A 24,454-nucleotide genomic window follows, 5' to 3' on the forward strand; every position below is an offset into this window, starting at 1 on the left:
TCCAGCTGAAATGTCCCTTATTAGATGGTTTTTCTCTCAGTCAGACAGTTCCTACCAGAGGTGGAAGTGCAATAGACTTCAGTTCAAGATGTCTCAGATTCAAATCCTTTTGTCAACTTGAAATCAAATACTTTATGGATATGTTTTCAAAGAGAGAGTGTTCTTGAATAGGTTATGTAGATCGCCATCTGAAATGTCCCTTATTAGACCATTTCTCAGGATCAAATCCTGGTGCCCCCTTAAATCAAGTACTTTCTAAGTGTATCTTGAGAGAGGAAGTGTTCATTTTAAGGTTATCCTACTCAATCTATAATTTCCCTCATTAGATGTTTTTTCTCTCAGTCAGACAGTTCATACCAGAGGTGGAAGTGCAATAGACTTCAGATCAAGAGGTCTCAGGTTCAACTCCTGTTGTCAACTTGAAATCAAATACGTTATGGGTATGTTTTCAATGCGAGAGAGTACTTTATTAGGTGATGTGCATCTTTCCTTTCATTAGGATCTCATTTAGTCCTCATTTGGACTAATCTTTCAAGAGTCCTTAAACAACTTCTTCAGGCAAGGGTCTATTTTTCTCCACTTCCTGTCTGACTGATTTGCCCAAAGTAAACTGCTTGTTACTCAGGTCCAGAAGCCAGGATATGCATATAATTGGTACCATTGGATAGAAAACATTTTGAAGTTTGTAGAAATGTTCAAATAGTGTATGAGACTATAATACAATTGATATGGTAGGAGAAAATCCAACGAAAAATTAACCAGTAATTTTTTTTGAGAGCCCATGCTGTTACAATGGAAAGCTATGGGTTATATGCAATTCCAGCTCCCAGATTGCAATTCCTATGGCTTCCACTAGATGTCAACTGTCTTTGTTCAAAGTTTCAGGCTTGTTTCTTCCCAAACAATTTTGTTGTTGTTGAGTTTTGGTACTTGGAGTCAGAGTTCGAAATCAGTCTTCTTTCCATATGAAATATTTTAGTTTAATTACATTTTACATCCAATTTCGCCGGACGGGACGCCTAGCCCTACTTAAAATACAATTCATAATATAATCACATTTTCACATACAACACAATGTTACAAACAGACATAATGCACTGACATATTGACTAGATAAATACTCTAACAGTCTGAAAAGACAGATTGATTCCTTCATCTACCATAGTCCAACACAACCTTCCAATTTATTATATTTAAATGGTTCTAAAGTATTGTATGAATATATATATTTAAAGGGTTCTGGTTTGCTCAGATACATTTTTCAATGTCGTTATTTCCCTGAATCGAAATATTATTTCGCCTATTTCTCTTTTCTGTCTGGATAACACATAGATGGTGGACAATCTATTCCTATTTACTGAATGTCTGTCTCTTACCAAATGAAATCCGTTGTGATTGGAGTTTGGCCGTTTGAAATGGTGTACATTGTGAAATAAAATAACCATGTTTTTTAAAATTATCCTGTCGATTGATGACCAACCAAGAGCAAGACTACAACAGAAGAACCATATCTCCACCTTAAAACAATCCTTACTGCTTTGTTCTGTGCAATATGCAGCCTCCTAATTTAACATGCTGATGCATTTCCTCAGACCACAGAACAGTAGTTCACCTGACTCCCAATTATTATGATCATGCATGCAGTTTTTTATACATAGATGAGTTATTTGAGATTACCATGATAGTGTCATGATGTGACTATCATTAAATGTGACAAATGTTATTTTATTAAATAAATTAACTGTGTTTAATTATTACGTGATTCAATTAATCATGTGATGATTAACTCATTAGCAATATTGGGGCACCATGGGAAAAGTTTGGTTAATGAGTTACCGTTTCCTGAATTAACTGAAGAATATATCAGAATATATCGTTATCATACCAGTCATCCATTAATCATTATTACCTCATATCAGTCTCATTCTGAACGTCATAATATTCTATAAATCTGCACGAACCCGAGTCTACATAATGACTCAGCTTACACTAATTGGCTTAATTATTTATTTACTGACTAGCTAAATAATCACACTGAAATACATAAACACACACAGTACCGGTTGAATTGATTACTAACATAATGCAATGCAAATCGATGATACCTCTTGGCCAACTTGGCTTTGGTTTGTTTTGTTGATTGGGTTTGTTGTCCTTAACAGTGCTTGAATCCTCAGAAACCAGTGATATGTTTCTTTGAGTTCTTAACTATCTCTCGTCAATGAATTGTTCAAGCTCCTCAATGGATTCTGAATCATCCAGCATGTTTGCAGGCAGAGTGAAACAAAAATAACAAAACAGTGGATGTATCCTTCCGGACATATACAGGCCGTTGGTAGATACACCCAATACAAAAATACAATTAAACGATTGTGTACTCACTCCTGCCTGTTATATTGAAATATTTGGGAAATTAACATGGAACTCTCTGCCACCCCAGGTAACTCAAGCTAGCAATAAAATCAGATTAAAAAAACACCTTACGGCACGACGGGGACTGTGAAGACACACACAGACATTTTTAGGTATTTTGTATTGTATTTTGCATTGTATTATGTATTGTATTACAGCTGAAATCGGAAGTTTACATAAACATTAGCCAAATACATTTCAACTCAGTTTTTCACAATTTCTGACATTTAATCCAAGTAAAGATTCACTGTTTTAGGTCAGTTAGGATCGCCATTTATTTTAATATGTGAAATGACAGAATAATAGTAGAGAGCTATTTATTTAATCTTTAATTTCTTTCATCACATTCCCAGTGGGTCAGACGTTTACATACACTCAATTGGTATTTGGTAGCATTTCCTTTCAATTGTTTAACTTATGCCTTCCACAAGCTTCCCACAATAAGTTGGGTGAATTCTGGCCCATTCATCCTGACAGAGCTGGTGTAACTGAGTCAGGTTTGTAAGGCCTCCTTGCTCGCACATGCTTTTTCAGTTCTGCCCACACATTTCCTATAGGATTGAGGTCAGGGCTGTGATGGCCACTCCAATACCTTTACTTTGTTGTCCTTAAGCCATTTTGCCACAACTTTGGAAGTACCCTTGGGGTCATTGTCCATTTGGAAGACTCATTTTTGACCAAGCTTTAACTTCCTGACTGATGTCTTGAATTGTTGCTTAAATATAGCCACAGAATTTCCCTTCCTCATCATTCTATCTATTTTGTGAAGTGCACCAGTCCATCCTGCAGCAAAACACCCCCACAACATGATGCTGGCCAAACAGTTCTATTTTTGTTTCATCAGACCAGAGGACATTTCTCCAAAAAGTACGATCTTTGTCCCCATGTGCATTTGCAATCCGTAGTCTGGCTTTTGTATGGTGGTTTGGAGCAGTTTGCTTCTACCTTGCTGAGCAGCCCTTTAGGTTATGTCGATATAGGACTCGTTTTACTGTGGATATAGATAATTTTGTACCTGTTTCCTCCAGCATCTTCACAAGGTCCTTTGCTGTTGTTCTAGGATTGATTTGCACTTTTCGCACCAAATTATGTTCATCTCTAGGAGACAGAACACGTCTCCTTCCTGAGCGGTATGACGGCTGCGTGGTCCCATGGTGTTTATACTTGCATACTATTGTTTGTACAGATGAACGTTGTACCTTCAGTCATTTGGAAATTGCTCCCAAGGATGAATCAGACTTGTGGAGGTCTTGCACAATTGGTGGCTGACTAAATACTTTTTTGCCCCACTGTATACATATATTTGTAATAATGACAATTACAACAATACTGATTAAACAATGAACACTTTATTTTAACTTAATATAATACATAAATCAAATCAATTTAGTCTCAAGTAAATAATGAAACATCTTTAATTTGGTTTAAATAATGCAAAATCAAAGTGTTGGAGAAGAAAGTAAAAGTGCAATATGTGCCATGTAAAAAAGCTAACGTTTAACCTCTCTAGAGTATGTGGGAGGCTAGCGACCCATCTGGCCAACATCCAGTGAGGTTGCAGAGCTCCAAATTGAATTACAGAATTGCTCATTATAAAAATTCAGAAAACAAAACATATTTTACATAGGTTTAAAGATTAACTTCTTGTTAAACCAACCAGTGTCATATTTATAAAATGATTTTCGGAGAAAGCATACCTAGCTCAGAACATACCTAGCCCAGGACATAGCCCAGTTCACAAATTATTACAAACAGTAACCAGCCAAGCAGAAGCGTTACAAAACTCAGAAATAGAGAAAATGAATCCCTTACCTTTAATCTTTATATTGTGGAAATCAGAAGACATTCATTTACTCAAATGTTCCTTTTGTTCGATGAAGTCTCTTTATATCCAAAAACCCCTGTTTTGTCAGCGCATTTTCTTCAGTAATCCACAGGCTCAAACTCAGTCAAAACAATCAGTCAAAATTGTATCGGTAAAGTTCATAGAAACATGTCAAATGATGTTTATATTCAATCATCAGGTTGTTTTTTAGCCTAAATGATCTATAATATTTCAACCGGACAATAACGTCATCAATATAAAACGTAAACAAGAAATACACATGCGCCTGAAACTCTGCGTCCCGTTAGGGTCCACTCATTCAGACTGGTCTTACTCCCTCATTTATAAGAAGGCATAGGAACTGCAAATGGCGTCCTAAGTCAATGGATACTGTAATGGGATTGAATAGAAAACTACAAAACCACAAAAAAAACTACTTCCTGAATGGAATTTTCTCAGGTTTTCGCCTGCTAAATTAGTTTTGTTTATACTCACAGACACTATTGTAACAGTTTTGGAAACGTTAGAGATTTCTATCCAAATGTACCAGTTAGATGCATATCATATTTCTTGGGTCCGAGTAGCAGGCGGTTTAATTTGGGCATGCTTTTCATCCAAGATTCCGAATGCTGCCCCCTACCCTAGAGAGGTTAAGTTCCTTGCTCAGAACATGAGAACATATGAAAGCTGGTGGTTCCTTTTAACATGAGTCTTCAATATTCCCAGGTAAGAAGACTATTTCTCTCTATACCATTTGTATTTCATATACCTTTGGCTATTGGATGTTCTAATAGGTACTTTAGTATTGCCTGCCTAATCTCGGGAGTTGATAGGCTGAAGTCATAAACAGCACAATGCTAGAAGCATTGCGAAGAGCTGCTGGCAAACGTAGTACAGTGCTGTTTGAATGAATGCTTACGAGCCTGCTGCTGCCTACCACCGCTCAGTCAGACGGCTCTATCAAATCATAGACTTAATTATAATATAATAAGCCTTAGGTCATTAATATGGTCAAATCCGGAAACTATGATTTTGAAGAAAAAAAAAGTTTATTCTTTCAGTGAAATACCTGGAATGTGAACCGTTCCGTATTTTATCTAACGGGTGGCATCCATAAGTCTAAATATTGCTGTTACATTGCACAACCTTCAATGTTATGTCATAATTGCGTAAAATTCTGGCAAATTGGTTCGCAACGAGGCGTTGCATATACCCTGATTCTGCGTGCAATGAACTCAAGAGAAGTGACACTATTTCCCTAGTTTAATATTGCCTGCTAAAATTAATTTATTTTAACTAAATATACAGGTTTAAAAATATATACTTCTGTGTATTGATTTTAAGAAAGGCATTGATGTTTATCATTAGGTACATTCGTGCAACGATTGCACTTTTTTTATTAGGAAGAAATGGTCTTAGCACAGTTCGCATTGAGTCAGGCGGCCCAAACTGCTGCATATACCCTGTCTCTGATGCACAGAACACAAAAGAAGTGTCACAATTTGCCTCGGGTAAATTAGTAGCCTAGTGGTTAGTAGCCTAGAGGTTAGAGCATTAGACTAGTAACCGGACAGTTGCGAGTTCAAACCCCTGAGCTGACAAGGTACAAATATGTCGTTCTGCCCCTGAACAGGCAGTTAACCCACTGTTCCTAAGCTGTCATTGAAAATAAGAATTGGTTCTTAACTGACTTCCCTGGTTAAATAAAGGTAAAATAAATAAATAGTTAACCTCTCTGTGCACGGAACCTGTTAGCAGGCTGAAATTTCACAACATACGGTGATCGCTACATAAATAGTCATATTATACATTCATGACAATACACATGTATCGAAAGCCTAGAATCTTGCTAATCCAACTGCGTTGTCAGATTTAAAAAAGGATTTACTGCGAAAGAATACTATGTGATTTTCTGAGCATAGAGCCCCATAAAAGTTGTTTTTAAACCAGCACAGGCGTAACATAATCAAACTGCATTTCTTTTTTTTTTTATAAAAAAAATCCTACTTTGTTGTATTCGCGAGTAAGAAAAAAAAGTCACATCTACTAAATTCCTCTGAGATGTAATTGTAATGAATTTCCTCCTCTTTTTCCGAAGAGGAGAGGCGAAACGGATCAGAGGACCAATACGCGGCATGGTAATTGTCCATGGTTCTTTGTAATGCGTTAAGGTACACATGAACAACTGACTACAAAAAACAAGAAATGTGAAAACTCAAAACAGTCCTATCTGGTGCAAAGACAGAGACAGGAACAATCACCCACAAACACACAGTGAAACCCAGGCTACCTAAGTATGATTCTCAATCAGAGACAACCAATGACACCTGCCTCTGATTGAGAACCATACTAGGCCGAAACATAGAAATTCCCAAAACCTAGAAAAACAAACATAGACTGCCCACCCAACTCACGCCCTGACCATACTAACTAAGTACAAAACACAGGAAATAAAGGTCAGAACGTGACAGTACCCCCCCCCCCAAAGGTGCGGACTCCGGCCGCAAAACCTTGACCTATAGGGGAGGGTCTGGGTGGGCGTCTGTCCGCGGTGGCGGTTCTGGCGCGGGACGCGGACCCCACTTCACCATTGTCTTAGTCCGCCTTATTGTCCGCCTCCGTGGCTTTCTCACCATGGCAACCCCTCTCAATGACCCCACTGGACAGAGGGACAGGGGCTCTGGCGCCTCTGGGCTGAGGGGCTCCGGCAGCGGCGCCGGACAGGCGGGACGCTCCGGCAGCGGCGCCGGACAGGCGGGACGCTCCGGCAGCGGCGTCGGACAGGCGGGACGCTCCGGCAGCGGCGCCGGACAGGCGGGAGCACCTGCAGGGAGGAGACAGAGAGACAGCCTGGTGCGTGGAGCTGCCACAGGAGGCAGCGGCGCCGGACAGGCGGGACACTCCGGCAGCGGCGCCGGACAGGCGGGAGGCTCCGGCAGCGGCGCCGGACAGGCGGGACGCTCCGGCAGCGGCGCCGGACAGGCGGGACGCTCCGGCAGCGGCACCGGACAGGCGGGACGCTCCGGCAGCGGCACCGGACAGGCGGGGACGCTCCGGCAGTGGCACCGGACAGGCGGGAGGCTCCGGCAGCGGCGCCGGATAGGCGGGAGGCTCCGGCAGCGGCGCCGGACAGGCGGGACGCTCCGGCAGCGGCGCCGGACAGGCGGGACGCTCCGGCAGCGGCGCCGGACAGGCGAGAGCACCTGCAGGGAGGAGACAGAGAGACAGCCTGGTGCGTGGAGCTGCCACAGGAGGCAGCGGCGCCGGACAGGCGGGACGCTCCGGCAGCGGCGCCGGACAGGCGGGACGCTCCGGCAGCGGCGCCGGACAGGCGGGACGCTCCAGCAGCGGCGCCGGACAGGTGGGAGCACCTGCAGGGAGGAGACTGAGAGACAGCCTGGTGCGTGGGGCTGCCACAGGAACCAACAGGCTGGGGAGACCTTCAGGAGGCTTGGTGTTAGGAGGAGCCTGAAAGACCGGGCTGTGGGGGAGCACTGTAGCTCTGGTGCGCAACCTTGGCACCACTTCCCCAGGCTGGACAACTACTCTAGCCCGGACCATCCAGAGTGCAGGCACAGGTTGAACCGGGCTGTGGGTAAGCACGGGAGATCTAGTGCTTACTACACGCACCTCTCCCCTAGGCTCCACTCCCACAGTTGCCCGGCACGAGCGGAGCGCAGGCAGAGGACGCACTGCACCCTCCCAGTGCCCCGGAGACACAGCACGCAGAGCCGGCGCAGGATAACCTGGACCAAGACTGCGTACCGGCGACCAGACCCGCTGAGCAGGCACCATACGCCCTGGCTCAATGCCCAAACTCGCATGGCACTCTCGGGGGGCTGTCCTATAGCGCACCGGGCTATGGACACGCACTGGCGACACCGTGCGCTTAACCGCATAACACGGTGCCTGACCAGTAATGCGCTGCTTATCATAAGCACGAGGAGTGAGCTCAGGTCTGCTACCTGGCTTAGTACCACACCTCGTGTGCCCCCCCCCAAAAATTTTTTGGGGCTGCCTCTCGTACCTGTCGCACTGCCGTGCTGGCTCCTCATATTGCCGCCGCTCAGCTTTCGCTGCCTCCAGCTCTGCTTTGGGGCGGCGATTTTCCCCAGCCCGTGCCCAGGGTCCCTCTCCGTTCAGTATCTCCTCCCATGTCCAGGAGTCCTGTGATGCTGGCCTCTGTTGTTGATGCTGCTGCTGCTGTCGTCGCTGTCCTTTACCACGCCACTTGGTCCGATTTGGGTGGGTGATTCTGTAATGAATTTCCTCCTCTTTTTCCGAAGAGGAGAGGCGAAACGGATCAGAGGACCAATACGCGGCGTGGTAATTGTCCATGGTTCTTTTTAATGCGTTAAGGTACACATGAACAACGGACTACAAAAAAACAAGAAATGTGAAAACTCAAAACAGTCCTATCTGGTGCAAAGACAGAGACAGGAACAATCACCCACAAATACACAGTGAAACCCAGGCTACCTAAGTATGATTCTCAATCAGAGACAACCAATGACACCTGCCTCTGATTGAGAACCATACTAGGCCGAAACATAGAAATTCCCAAAACCTAGAAAAACAAACATAGACTGCCCACCCAACTCACGCCCTGACCATACTAACTAAATACAAAACACAGGAAATAAAGGTTAGAACGTGACAGTAATTGATGAAAAGGTATCCTGGAAAGATCATATTCAATTTGACTGCGTCAAAGTGGTGAAATCTGTTGGTATCATCAGAAAGATTAGTGGTTTGGTTCCTCAGGCTTGATTCCTAACTCTATACTATAGCTTAATTTACCCATATCTCATTTACTGTAATATTGTCTGTGCAAGTATATATACCTGATACCTACAAGGCCACCTCCTCTAATTACCTGGCTCCATCTGCAACTTTGTTTAATTTGGGATCGGTGTCCCTTCCACGGGACGGTTGAGCTAACGTAGGCTAATGCGATTAGCATGAGGTGGTAAGTAACAATAACATTTCCCAGGACAGAAATACCTGATATTGGCAGAAAACGTAAATTCTTGTTAATCTAACTGCACTGTCCAATTTACAGTAGCTATTACAGTGAAAGAACAGCATGCTATTGTTTGAGGAGAGTGCACAGTTTTTAACATGAAAAGTTATTAATAAACAAATTAGGCATATTTGGGAAGTCTTGATACAACATTTTGAACAAAAATGCAATGATTCATTGGATCAGTCTTAAACTTTGCACATACACTGCTGCCATATAGTGGCCAAAATCTAAATTGCAGCTGGACTGGAATAATACTGTAACGGTTTTCCAGGTGTGAAGGAGAGTCGGACCAAAATGCAGCGTGTAGATTACGATCCATGTTTTAATAAACAAACGTAACATGAATCTAAATACAAACACTACAAAAAAACAATAAACGTAACGAAAACCGAAACAGCCTATACTTGTGTACACTAACACATAGACAGGAACAAGGACACTAAGGACAATCACCCACGAAACAACCAAAGAATATGGCTGCCTAAATATGGTTCCCAATCAGAGACAACGATAAACACCTGCCTCTGATTGAGAACCACTTCAGAGAGCCATAGACCTAACTAGAACACCCCACTAAGCTACAATCCCAATACATACACACCACATACAAAAACCCATGCCACACCCTGGCCTGACCAAATAAATTAAGATAAACACAAAATATTTTGACCAGGGGGTGACAGAACCCCACCCTAAGGTGCGGACTCCCGAACGCACCTCAAAACACTAGGGAGGGTCCGGGTGTCTGAAGTGGTTCTCAATCAGAGGCAGGTAGTCACCACCAACTTCAATGACAGCCATCTTAGAATTAATAGACACATCTAATATTCCCGGATAACAATAACATTGTTGCCGAGGAGGGATTGTTATCTAGCTACAGGGTTTGAGTCACCTCAGCCGTTTTCTTATAATAAAAAAAGCTCAGCTAGCAATGATAGCTAGCTAATGTTATCTAGACTGCGACTAGACTCGGCAGCTCACGGGCCCATAAACATGTCACATAGGCTTCAGGAGCCAGCTGGTTAGATATGATTCCACCATGGGCAACAATAACAAGTTATGTTCAACCCATAGCTAGTTTATCCAGTGACCACAGCGTTTAAAATGATAGCTACTGACCATAGCCGCGGGAAGTAGGTTGTTGAAACACCACCTGAAAAATCAGAGTAAAAAATGTAATGATTTATAAAAACACTACTAATAATAGAAAATGCAAAAATTCACAAAAGTAGATCACTGGGCCTTTACTCGTTCTGTATTAGTGGACCGATATAGCCTTCTGTAGCGCGGGTCATTTTTTGTATTCCTGGAGCTGCAGCTCTCGCTGTCCGACAGGTGATATTATTCCACACATTGCCTACTAGGCCCTGTAGCACATGTGATAAAGTAATAAAAATACACATGCATCAATTTAATTAGACAAAATGATGCCAATGAACTTATAGACCAATAAGCATGACTGATCCAACGTATTTTTGGCTGCTAACCAATTGACCGTTAGCATTAACATCCCTAATACAAACCTTTTAAAACCACAACAAATTAAAGACACACCACGTAGAAATCGCTCTGCCATTTTCTGGTTGCTAAAATTGGAATATTTCGCCTAATTTTAGTTTATGAGAGAAAACAAACAAACAAAAAGTATTTTGTAGAGAATCATTGTACCATCTAAACCACTGTAAAATATTTTTTCCATAACAAAATATATTGTATTTTCAGGTGTTTAAAGATGTACAAGGTGTACAAAACTGAAAGTAAAATATGCAAAAACCAAACGTATGAACTGGAAGCATAGAAATAGCTCACATAGAACATATCTACCACTTCTTAGACTTGCTTTCAATGAGAATGACATATCTATAACACAGAGTTTTTGGGTTGGGTCACCCAAAAAGTTACATATTGCAGCTTTAAGAGACATAAATACTGTATGTAGCATGCAATAGCAGCTGGGTCTGGTCTACTTAGCTCATTGTCTTTCATAACTGCATTTGGAGACCGATGTTGACCCCATGTTAAACAACCAAAGAGAGGGGATATAGCTCAGTGTTAGAGCATTTGACTGTAGCTCAAGTGGTCTGACGTTTGAATCCTGGTGCCCCCTTTAAATCAATAGTTCTTAACTATAGTTTGAGATAGAGTGTCCTTAATGGGTGCTTTTTTTCTCAAACTAAAATGTTCTTTATTAGACCATATGTCTCTCCTTTCAATTTGTTACTAAGAGGGGGAATAGCTCAGTGGTAGAGCATTTGGCTCTGGATCTTGAGAGCTCATGTTCAAGTCCCTGTGTCCCCTTTAAAACAAACAGTTTAAACTCATAATTTCTGGAATGGGGTGAGATCTCATGTTTCTCTATATAATATCAGCTCTCTGATGTTCTTGCCTTTGTGTATGGTTTAGAGAAACACTTAAATATGATTTTTGTCCACATATTTGAAATGTATGTAGAGTTTCTTATAAAAACAAATGACTAGTAGTGAGAGGTTAAAGTTCACAGAACTTGTCATAGGGAACGTTCCTTTGCCCAGGCGTTGCTAACTCATGCCAGATCTTTCAACACCTGGAAAGATATTTTAAGTCTCAGCTAACCACATCATATGTTATTGCAATCGATTAGTCGATGACACAGTCCATGACGTGACACGCAATCATTGGTTGATGCATGCAACGTCTGAGCATTGGAAAGCAACCATAGTTTCTGCTGAGTCAGCATGTTGGCTGTGACCCAGAGCTGTGGGTGCAAAGCATCGTGGGTCATAAGAGGAGATTAATTAAGACATTTTCAAGCAGTAAGCATATTTGATGACACTCTCTGTTCAATTAGATGGAGGAAAGTCTGACTTTGATTAATGGCCTTGTAACATTTCATTGTGTTCAATGACCTGTGAGCCTCTGTGCTGTACTGTGGTATCATTTTGTTACATTGGTGTCAGATGTAATCATATATAAAAGGTATTGGAAAATTTTCGGTTGAGCTAATGAGTTGGATCAGTATATGCTTGGGGAATAATTGGATCCTCTTTGAACAGACATGTACATAACTACAGAATATCTTTACAGAGAGGCAGAAACATTTCCTAGTGATTTAGGTGTTTTACATAGGTCTGCATCTCATCATTTATTTTGGGCGTCGCTGTTGTCTAATAGTTCACATTGAGATTGTCTCCTCATCAATATAAATGACAATTGACCCATTTTGTTCAACATTTCAACAGGTTCTTTGTTAGGCAAAAAACAAGACCTCAACCATGTTTGAGTTTATTGGACATGTTAAGATCATGTTTAAATGTTTTGCAGCATTCCAACAGATGGCACTGTGGGCTTCTGATTTGAACCCAAATGTTGAACCATAGAAATGTGTTGGATATTTGCCACTGCTACAGTATTGTTGCATTTCCAATCAACCAAAAATACATATTGTGTAGGAAATATGGTTGTGTAATATATTATAGGATTTGTTAAAAAGACATGTGAAGCATATAAACAGACAGACATATGTCACATTTTTACTGTCGACATTACGGAAGCAACATTCAAAAATGCTGGGATTGGTTAATGTCTGAAAATATGTGTCTGTTTATAATGTTGTTTATGTCATTTTCATTACCAGGTCATCTTCAGACTTTAAAAGGAGATGAAGTTGGTTAATATTGTAGCAGTACTTCCTCTTTAAAAGGCTGTAACTGCAGCACCTCCCCTTTTATTCAGAGGATGATGTCATCCGGGAGTCACTCACAGTGTTTTTTTTCTTCTCCTGCTCTATCGCTCTCTCTTCGCATTTGCACTCTCCATTAGTGAGGTGACAGGACACTTCTCTGTCTCTCCATATTTTCTCTCTTTCTCGCTCTCCCTCGCTCTCTTCCTCCTTAGCTTCCTTTAACAGCAGGGATGTAGTCCTCTGCCTCTTTCAAACTTCAGCACCTGCTATGCTGTGAACTCCTTGGTGACCTCTATTGATTCTATTGAGACTGCTCCTTACTGAGATATTTTGCTCCACTTGTTTGAGAGGATCTAAGAGGACCTTATTGGGTTTGGAAGTTGTTTGATTTCTCTCTATACCCTGGTAGAACTACAGGACCATGGCCATGAAGGAGACCATTCTGCCCATCAGTGAGGTGTCTGGCCCGGCCCCGTTGCCCTACCCGGAGGTAGTGGAGCTCAACGTGGGTGGCCAGGTGTATGTCACGAAGCGCTCTACCCTGGTCAGTGTGCCCGACACCACCCTGCACGCCATGTTCACCCGGTGCCCGCCACGGGAGCTGCCAAGGGACAGCCGCGGGCGCTTCTTTATCGACCGCGATGGCTTCCTGTTCCGCTACGTGCTGGACTTCCTGCGAGACCGCCAGCTGGTGCTGCCTGACCACTTCCCTGAGCGTGAGCGCCTGCAGAGGGAAGCCGAGTACTTCCAGCTGGGCGAACTGCTGCGCCTCCTGGGGCCCCGGGTGGGTTCCAAGCAGGGCTCCATGAATGATGAAGGCTGCCACAGCGATATTGAGGAGAGCTCACAAAGCAGTGAGTACCCCACAGGTCGTACCTTGACTTCCTCGGACAAGAGGTCAGGGTTCATCACCATCGGCTACAGGGGATCCTACACCACGGTGCGGGACAATCAAGCCGACGCCAAGTTCCGTCGAGTGGCCAGGATCATGGTATGTGGACGCATCGCCCTGGCCAAAGAGGTGTTTGGGGAAACACTGAACGAGAGCCGGGACCCAGACCGGCCGCCGGAGAAGTACACGTCAAGGTTTTACCTCAAGTTCACCTACTTGGAGCAGGCATTTGACCGCCTTTCTGAGGCGGGCTTTACAATGGTGGCTTGTAATTCCGTGGGAACAGCCGCTTTTGTCAACCAGTACAGGGACGACAAACTCTGGAGCAGCTACACAGAGTACATCTTCTTCAGTAAGTGCAAAATGACTTCTCACGTATTCACTAGCATACATTTTGGAAAAGTGGGTCCAACATGTTTTGTCAGGTTTTGGTATTGTGTCAAGTTTCGCTTCACAAGTGAAATGATTGAATGGATTATTTGCCTATCTATTTGAATTTGGAGTGTACAGGCTTTTAAAGGTAAAGCTTACATTTTCCTCTACGTGGTTCAAAGTAATCATTACCAGCTTCTTCACTTTCCTTTAGAACATCCTCCCTGTTCCTCTAATCTGTTTTTGACATGTGTTCCAAAATCACAATAGATCTAGTAAATATGAGAATAGATTAGAGAGAAAGCTGTGTATGACAGTTACATATAGGGCTTTATTTTAACAAATTCTTAGCGCTGGCGGTAGGCTATACGTTCGGGCGAGTGTCAGAAATATTTTTGCTATTTTCACAACCAGAATTATGGGTGCAATAGCTGACGGTGGTGTGAAAGGCCTGGGTTTTGATTAATAAACAAGTTGTAGGTGTTTCAAGCCGTGACACCTCACTGGCCAATCAGAACATGCACCATGGCTAAAAATGTGGTTGCTTCAAGTCGTGTATTTACGGTCTTTTATGTATTGCATTGTCATAAACTCCAATACGAATGTTAGTCTGTTGAAGCCGAGTTCGTTGAATTGCCTGCCCCACATTTGCTAAATATGTTGAGCATATTTGCAGTCACATTATTGTAATTGCATTGCTCAATATGGAAATACATTAATAAACATAGGCAATAGCATTCACACTGATAGGCTAGGCTCGAGGAGGTTGGTGGGAGGAGCTATAGGAGGACAGGCTCATTGTAAAGGCTGGAATGGAATAAATGAAACAGTACGAAACAAATCAAACATATGTAAGCCATGTTTACATTAAACATTAATTCCATTCCAGCCATTACAATCAGCCTGTCCTCCTAATGCTCCTTCCACCAGCCTCATCTGGGCTAGGTCCACTGTAAATAGCAGTTTGGACATGCCGAACATAATCAATAAGCAATATTAAATTCACTCGAGAGGAGGTGAGAGGAGTGTCCCTGGGAGTATGGTGCCAGGAAAATAACCTCTCACCCAACGTCAACAAAACTAGGGAGCTGATCGTGGACTTCAGGAAACAGCAGAGGGAGCACCCCCCTATCCACATCAACGGGACAGCAGTGGAGAAGGTGAAAAGCTTCGAGCTCCTTGGCGTACACATCACTGACAAACTGAAATAGTCCAACCACACAGACAGTGTGGTGAAGAAGGCGCAACAGTGCCTCTTCAAACTCAGGAGGCTGAAGAAATTTGGTTTGGCACCTAAAACCCTCACATAGATCATCAAGGACAACAACCACCACTGCCTGTTCACCCCGCTATCATCCAGAAGGCGAGGTCAGTACAGGTGCATCAAAGCTGGGACAGAGAGACTGAAAAACAACAATCACTAGCACATTAGAGGCTGCTGCCTATATACATATACTTGAAATCACTGACAACTTTAATAATGAAACACTAGTTACTTTAATAATGTTTACTTATTTTGCATTACTCTTCTCCTATGTATATACTGTATTCTATCCTATTCTTCTGTATCTTAGTCTGTGTCACTTTGACATTGCTCATCCAAATATGTTTTATTCTTAATTCCATTACTTTACTTTAGATTGTGTGTATTACTTGTTAGATATTACTGCACTGTTGGAGCTAGAAACACATGCATTTTGCTACACCTGTAACGGCGTTCTTCGTTTGTCAAAAGAGAGTCGGACCGAAATGCAGCGTGGTGGTTACTCATGTCTTTAATGAAGGAAATGACGATACATGAAATAACTTATAAATACAAAAACAACTAAACGGAACGTGAAACCTAATTACAGCCTATCTGGTGAAACTACACAGAGACAGGAACAATCACCCACGAAATACACAGAGAAACCCCGGCTACCTAAATACGGTTCCCAGTCAGAGACAACGAGAATCACCTGACTCTGATTGAGAACCGCCTCAGGCAGCCAAACCTATACAACACCCCTACTCAGCCGCAATCCCAAATACTACAAACCCCAATACGAAAATACAATATATAACAAAAACACAAAATACAATGACCAAGGCGTGACAGAACCCCCCCCTAAGGTGCGGACTCCCGGACGCACCTCAAAACCATAGGGAGGGTCTGGGTGGGCGTCTGTCCAATGGTGGCGGTTCCGGCTCGGGACGTGGACCCCACTCCATTAATGTCCTAGTTCCTCCCCTTCGCGTCCTGGGATAATCCACCCTCGCCGCCGACCATGGCCTAATAGTCCTCATACAGAACCCCACTGAACTGAGGAGCAGCTCGTGACTGAGGGGCAGCTCGGGACTGAGGGGCAGCTCGGGACTGAGGGGCAGCTCGGGACTGAGGGGCAGCTAGGGACTGAGGGGCAGCCCGGAACTGAGGGAAAGCCCAGTACTGAGAGGAAGCCCAGTACTGAGAGGAAGTCCAGTACTGAGATGAAGCTCAGGCAGGTAGTAGGCTCCGGTAGATCCTGGCTGGCTGGCGGATCTGGAAGATTCTGGTTGACTAGCAGATCTGGAAGATTCTGGTTGACTGGCAGATCTGGAAGATTCTGGTTGACTGGCAGATCTGGTAGAATCTGGTTGACTGGCAGATCTAGAAGATCATGGCTGACTGGCAGATCTAGCTGCTCTATGCAGACTGGCAGATCTGGAAGGGACTGGTTGACTGGCAGATCTAGAAGATCATGGCTGACTGGCAGATCTAGCTGCTCGATGCAGACTGGCAGATCTGGAAGGGACTGGTTGACTGGCAGATCTAGAAGATCATGGCTGACTTGCGGATCTAGCTGCTCTATGCAGGCTGACAGCTCCTTGCAGACTGACAGCTCTGACTGCTCCATGCAGGCTGACAGCACCCTGCAGACTGGCAGCTCCTTGCAGACTGACAGCTCCTTGCAGACTGATAGCTCCTTGCAGACTGGCAGCTCTTTGCAGACTGGCAGCTCTGGCTGCTTTATGCAGACTGACAGCTCTGGCTGCTTCATACAGACTGACAGCTCTGACTGCTCCATGCAGGCTGACAGCACCCTGCAGACTGGCAGCTCCTTGCAGACTGACAGCTCCTTGCAGACTGACAGCTCCTTGCAGACTGGCAGCTCCTTGCAGACTGACAGCTCTGGCTGCTTCATGCAGACTGACAGCACTGCTCCATGCAGGCTGACAGCAGCAGACTGGCAGCTCCTTGCAGACTGACAGCTCCTTGCAGACTGGCAGCTCCTTGCAGACTGACAGCTCTGGTTGCTTCATGCAGACTGACAGCACCTTGCAGAATGACAGCTCCCTGCAGACTGACAGCTCAGGCTGCTCCGAACAGGCAGGAGGCTCCGGCAGCGCTGTAGAGGAGGAAGGCTCTGATAGCGCTGAACAGGCGGGAGACTCCAACAGCGCAGGAGGGAAGGAAGGCTCTGGCTGTGCTGAACAGGCGAGGCGCACTGAAGGCCTGGTGCGTGGTGCTGGAACTGGTGCTACAGGATCGAGGACACGCACGGGAAGCCTGGTGCGGGGAGCTGCTACCGGAGGACTGGTGTGTGGAGGTGGCTCTGGATAGACCGGACCTTGCAGGTGCACTGGAGCTCTTGAGCACCGAGCCTGCCCAACCTTACCTGGCTCGATGCCCACTCTAGCCCGGCCAATACGAAGGACTGGTATGAACCGCACCGGGCTATGCACCCACACTGGAAACACTGTGCGCTCCATAGCATAACACGGTGTCTGCCCGGTCTCTCTAGCCCACCGGTAAGCACAGGGAGTTTGCGCAGGTCTCCTACCTGGCATAGCCATATTCCCTTTAAGCCACCCCCCAATAATTATTTTGGGCTGCTTTTCGGGCTTCCATCCGCGTCACCTTGCTGCCTCCTCATACCAGCGCCTCTCCGCTTTAGCCGCCTCTAGTTCTTCCTTGGGACGGCGATATTCTCCAGGCTGAGCCCAGGGTCCTTTTCCGTCTAATATCTCCTCCCAAGTCCAGAAGTCCTTTGATCGCTGCTCCTCACAATTAACAGGGAGAGTAGGCTCAGGTCTGACTCCTGACTCTGCTCCTCTCTCCCTGAGCCCTCCCCCAATAAATATTTGGGGGTGACTTTCGGGTTTCGCTCTGCGCCGCCGTGTCTTTCTTTCCGACTCCATTCTCCTATAGCCCTCTTCGCACTGCTCCAGCGAATCCCAGGCGGGCTCCGGCACTCTCTCTGGGTCGACCGCCCACCTGTCTATTTCTTCCCACGTCGTATACTCCATGCTTCTGCTGTCCATAACGTCCTCCCTTCGCATCTCCTCCTGCCTGTTACCACGCCACTCGGTCCGTGTGTGGTGGGTGATTCTGTAACGGCGTTCTTCGTTTGTCAAAAGAGAGTCGGACCGAAATGCAGCGTGGTGGTTACTCATGTCTTTAATGAAGGAAATGACGATACATGAAATAACTTATAAATACAAAAACAACAAAACGGAACGTGAAATCTAATTACAGCCTATCTGGTGAAACTACACAGAGACAGGAACAATCACCCACGAAATACACAGAGAAACCCCGGCTACCTAAATACGGTTCCCAATCAGAGACAACGAGAATCACCTGACGGATTGAGAACCGCCTCAGGCAGCCAAGCCTATACAACACCCCTACTCAGCCGCAATCCCAAATACTACAAACCCCAATACGAAAATACAATATATAACGAAAACACAAAATAAAATGACCAAGGCGTGACAACACCCGCAATATCAAATCAAATGTATTCATACAGCCCTTCGTACATCAGCTGATATCTCAAAGTGCTGTACAGAAATCCAGCCTAAAACCCCAAACAGCAAGCAGTGCAGGTGTAGAAGCACAGTGGTTAGGAAAAACTCCCTAGAAAGGCCAAAACCTAGGAAGAAACCTAGAGAGGAACCAGTCTATGAGGGGTGGCCAGTCCTCTTCTGGCTGTGCCGGGTGGAGATTATAACAGAACATGGCCAAGATGTTCAAATGTTCATAAATTACCAGCATGGTCAAATAATAATAATCACAGCAGTTGTCGATGGTGCAGCAAGTCAGCACCTCAGGAGTAGATGTCAGTTTGCTTTTCATAGCCGATCATTAAAAGTATCTCTACCACTCCTGCTGTCTCTAGAGAGTTGAAAACAGCAGGTCTGGAACAGGTAGCACGTCCGGTGAACATGTCAGGATTCCATAGCCGCAGGCAGAACAGTTGAAACTGGAGCAGCAGCACGGCCAGATGGACCAGGGACAGCAAGGAGTCATCATGCCAGGTAGACCTGAGCCTGAGGCATGGTCCCTGGGCTCAGGTCCTCCGAGAGAGAGAGAAAGAAAGAGAGAAAGAGGGAATTAGAGAGAGCATACTTAAATTCACACAGGACAACGGATAAGACAGGAGAAGTACCCCAGATATAACAAACTGACCCTAGCCCCCCGACACAAACTACTGCAGCATAAATACTGGAGGCTGAGACAGGAGGAGTCAGGAGACACTGTGACCCCATCCGATGATACCCCCGGACCGGGCCAAACAGGAAGGATATAACCCCACCCACTTTGCCGAAGCACAGCCCCCACACCACTAGAGGGATATCTATAACATCTGCTGTGTATGTGACAAATAACATTTGATTTGATTTTGAATGTCAAGGCCTAAAAAGATTGTGTATCAAATTCAGAAAAAAACTAAACAACTTGTTTTAAATAGGTTGTTTGAATACTGTTACAGATATCTTAATTGCTCCCCGTGCTGCCCGCACATAATACAGACAAGGAAACTTAGACTATGGAGGGTTTTACACACATCCAAACATTTCACAGGAGCTGGACAAAGATGCAATATAAAGAGAAAGGGGGATTGTCCACTCACTGTTACACTGCTCACAAATGTAATGTTTTATAAACATCATGGAGCCATCCTATAGGTCATATTTGCACTTCTCCAGAAATAGCAGATTAAGTTGCATTGCATTCAAGCCATGTATGTTCTCAACATAAACCCACTGACTGGCAAATCTTTCTAATAAGTTTTAAGTCAAATTAAATGAAAAACATTTTTTAAAACAATATCAGGTCAGAAGCATGATATCATAAATCGCATCTCTCGTTCCATGAGCATAAGGAAATGTATGCACACGTAGGCCTAAGGGCTCATTGGCATGAATGTTTACCCTATACGTTGACGATCAAAGTGTATTAAATAGTATTTTTTTTTTTTTTATTATTTTTTATTTCACCTTTATTTAACCAGGTAGGCTAGTTGAGAACAGGTTCTCATTTGCAACTGCGACCTGGCCAAGATAAAGCATAGCAGTGTGAACAGACAACACAGAGTTACACATGGAGTAAACAATTAACAAGTCAGTAACACAGAGAAAAAAGGGGAGTCTATATACAATGTGTGCAAAAGGCATGAGGAGGTAGGCGAATAATTACAATATTGCAGATTAACACTGGAGTGATAAATGATCAGATGATCATGTATACAGTAACCATAGAATAGGCTTAGTCATAACAAACTTGTAGCCTATCTAGTGTTTTGTATTGGCTTCAACATGGAAACATTAGTCTACACACGTTGCATTCGTATTTCAAAAGTGTACTGCGTGTTCAAGCTATGGACAATTGGACATTGCCCAAATGTTATAAGAAGATTAGCCTTCCATTAGCCTGCCATCCCATTATTTGACAGGTCTAATAGGCTAGTGGAAGATGCAATTTTGTTTACCAAATGAAAAAGGAAAAGCAATAAGAAGTCTATTGTAATAACTTGATGACGGGCTCCGAACCAACTGTGCTATTTTGTTTTATCACATTGTTTATAACTCATGTTGTACATAATGTTGCTGCTACTGTCTCTTATGACCAAAAAGAGCTTCTGGACATCAGAACAGCGATTACTCACCTCGAACTGGACAAAGATTTTTTCTTTAATGAGTTTAATGCAAAGGACATACTGCTTTGTCAAGACAAGGCCCAAATCCCTGTCATCAGCGTGAAGAAAAGACAGAGAAAAGGGGGAGGAGTGCGTTGTAAGAATCTGCCAATGAGGAGGAAAACCACCACTACCCTCCATATTATTGGCCAACGTGCAATCATTGGAAAACAAACTGGATGATTAAGACTATCCGACCAACGGGGCATTAAAGATTGTATTAACTTGTGTTTCACCGAGACGTGGCTGAACGACGACACGGATATAGAGCTGGGTGGCTTCTTCGTGCATCGGCAGGACAGAGCAGCCACGTCTGGTAAGGGACGGGTGTGTGTGTGACTATTTGTAAAATACTGCTGGAGCCAATATCTAATATTAAAGAAGTCTCGAGGTATTGCTCACCTGAGAATACATCATAATAAGCTGTAGACCACACTATCTACCAAGAGAGTTCTCATTTATATTATTCGTAGCCGTCTATTTACCACCACAAATCGATGCTGGCACTAAGACTGCACTCAACGAGCTTGTTTGCCATAAGCAAACAAGAAAATGCTCATCCAGAAGAGGCGCTCCTAGTGGCCGGCGACTTTAATGCAGGCAAACTAAATCCATTATACCGAATTTCTACCAGCATGTCACATGTGCAAACAGAGGAAAAACAACTCTAGACCACCTTTACTCCACACCCAGGGATGCACACAAAACTCTCCCTGAACGTCCATTTGGCAAATCTGAACATAATTATATCCTCCTGATTCCTGCTTACAAGCAAAAACTAAAGCAGGAAGTACCAGTGACCCACTCAATATGGAAGTGGTCAGATGATGCGGATGCTATGCTACAGGACTGTTTTGCTAGCACAGACTGGAAAATGTTCTGGGATTCATCCAATGGCATTGAGGAGTATACCACCTCAGTCACCGGCTTCATCGGCGACATCGTCCCCGCAGTGACCATACGTACATTTCCTAACGAGAATCAATGGACTACATGGAACATCCGCATTGAGCTAAAGGCTAGAGCTGCCAATTTCAAGGAGCGGGACACTAATCTGGACCCTAGTAGGAAATCCTGTTACGAACCATCAAACAAGTATAGCATCAATACAGGACTAAGATGGAATCCTCTGCTCTGATGTTCGTTGGATGTGGCAGGGCTTGAAAAATATTGCAGACTCCAAAGGGAGACCCAGCCGCGGGCTGCCCAGTGAGGCGAGCCTACTAGACAAGCTAAATGCCTTTTATGCTCGCTTCGAGGCAAGCAACACTGAAGCATGCATGAGAGCACCAGCTGTTCCAGACAACTTTGTGATTTCGCTCTCCATAGCAGATGTGAGCAAGACCTTTAAACAGGTCATGCGCAAACCTGCAGGGCCAGACAGATTACCAGGACGTTTTACGCAAAGCTTGTCTACTGTACACTGATATTTTAAACCTCTCCCTGACCGAGTCTGTAATACCTACTGTACATGTTTCAAACAGACCACCATAATCCCTGTGCCAAGAAAGCAAAGGTAACCTGCCTAAATGATTATCACTCCGTAGCTAGCCATGAAGTGCTTTGACAGGATGGTCATGGCTCACATCAACACTGTCATTCGAGAATCCCTAGACCCACTCCAATTTGCATACCGCCCCAACAGATCCACAGATGACGCAATCGCACACCACACTGCCCTTTCCCACCTGGACAAAAGGAACACCTATGTGAGAATGCTGTTTATTGACTAAAGCTCAGCATCCAACACCATAGTGCCCACAAGGCTCATCACTCATCAGGACCCTGGCACTAAACCTCTCTCTGCAACTGGATCCTGGACTTCCTGATGGGCCGCCCCAGGTGGTATGGGTAAGCAACAGCACATCTGCCTCAACACTGGGGCCCCTCAGGTGTGCGTGCTTAGTCCCCTCCTGTACTCCCTGTTCACCCATGCGTGGCCAAGCACGATTCCAACACCATTATTAAGTGACAACGACAACAATGAGACCTGGCAGTGTGGTGCCAGGACAACAACCTCTCCCTAATTGTGAGCAAGACAACGGCGCTGATCGGGGACGATAGGAAAAGGAGGGCCCAACAGGCCTCCATTAACATCAACGGGGCTGAAGTGGAGCGGTCGAGAGTTTCAAGATCCTTGGTGTCCACATCACCAACAAACTATCATGGTCCAAACACACCAAGGCAGTTGTGAAGAGGGCACGACAACACATTTCCCCCCTCAGGAGACTGAAAAGATTTGGCATGGGTCCTCAGATCCTCAAAGTATAAACTGCACCATGGAGAGCGGTTGCATCACCGCTTGGTATGGCAACTGCTCGGCATCATTTTCTAAACTCTATTTCTTGAACTGCGTTCTTGGTTAATTAAGGGCTTGTAAGTAAGCATTTCACGGTTCTATGCGGTGCACGTGACAAGTAAAATTTGTATCTGTGACAAATGAGGCAAATTATCTTTTAAAATCAAAAATAGACTTTTAAAGTTATTTTTTTATTTCACCTTTATTTAACCAGGTGGGCCAGTTCTCATTTACAACGGCGACTTGGCCAAGATAAAGCAAAGCAGTGCGACACAAACAACACACATGGGATAAACAAAGTTACAGTCAATAACCCAATAGAACAGTCTATATACAGTGTGTGAAAATGTTGTAAGATCAGGGAGGTAAAGGCAATAAATAAGCCATAGTTACTCCAGGTGTCCACTCCCATTTCTGAGTGTTTACATTTGATTTCTCTTGGAATCAACTTTTGGAGATCGACTTTTGGGGAATCGACTTTTGGGGAAATCGACTCTTGAAATCGACTATTCTTTTTGATGGGGGAGATTAGTTGCCGTTCTTCTGAGAACAAAAACACTTGCATCCTTCATATAGAGCATGGCATGGAGAGAGAATGGGGCAGGTGGGCAGGTCGGCATCAGGCAGACAGTCAGAACAGTGCACTGCAGTGGTTCTTCCTTTAAAAGTTGTGGCACACTGCAAGATTTCTATGGCACGTTATTTAAGAGTCAGCTATTGTTGCCAGAATGACGCAATTTACCACAATCTGACACCATCTACCGCAAACGGCCACATCATAAACTCAAAACCTTTAAAAGGAAGAATCACTGTAGGCATATCAAAAGCTGTAACTCGCAATGGAATGCTGCATCTTGCCATTTCTTGGCTTGCAATGTCTCGCGAATTCAGTAAAGCAGGGCCTATCATCAATGAATTGGCTAGGATATTCTGCACGCAACAGACCGAAGGCTGAACACACACTAGCATCATTAGCAAAGCGGAGGCGAGCCAGATCGAGGGAGAGAGAGGAGGGGGCAGGCA

The 24,454-nt window shown here is 44.3% G+C and overlaps 1 protein-coding gene across 1 annotated transcript in view; it reads left to right on the forward strand.

Annotated features, from left to right (window-relative positions):
* The first annotated feature begins 12,914 nt into the window (after positions 1-12,914).
* Positions 12,915-24,454, forward strand: part of LOC118363611 (BTB/POZ domain-containing protein KCTD8-like) — a 68,511-nt gene continuing 56,971 nt past the window's right edge. Inside the window, exon 1 of the mRNA XM_035744666.2 lies at positions 12,915-14,168. Within this exon, the coding sequence (XP_035600559.1) occupies positions 13,346-14,168 (823 nt within the window). The 5' untranslated portion in view covers positions 12,915-13,345. The remainder of the gene's footprint in view (positions 14,169-24,454) is intronic.

The sequence above is a fragment of the Oncorhynchus keta genome, chromosome 30, assembly GCF_023373465.1.
Source record: "Oncorhynchus keta strain PuntledgeMale-10-30-2019 chromosome 30, Oket_V2, whole genome shotgun sequence".
Classification (NCBI taxonomy): domain Eukaryota; kingdom Metazoa; phylum Chordata; class Actinopteri; order Salmoniformes; family Salmonidae; genus Oncorhynchus; species Oncorhynchus keta.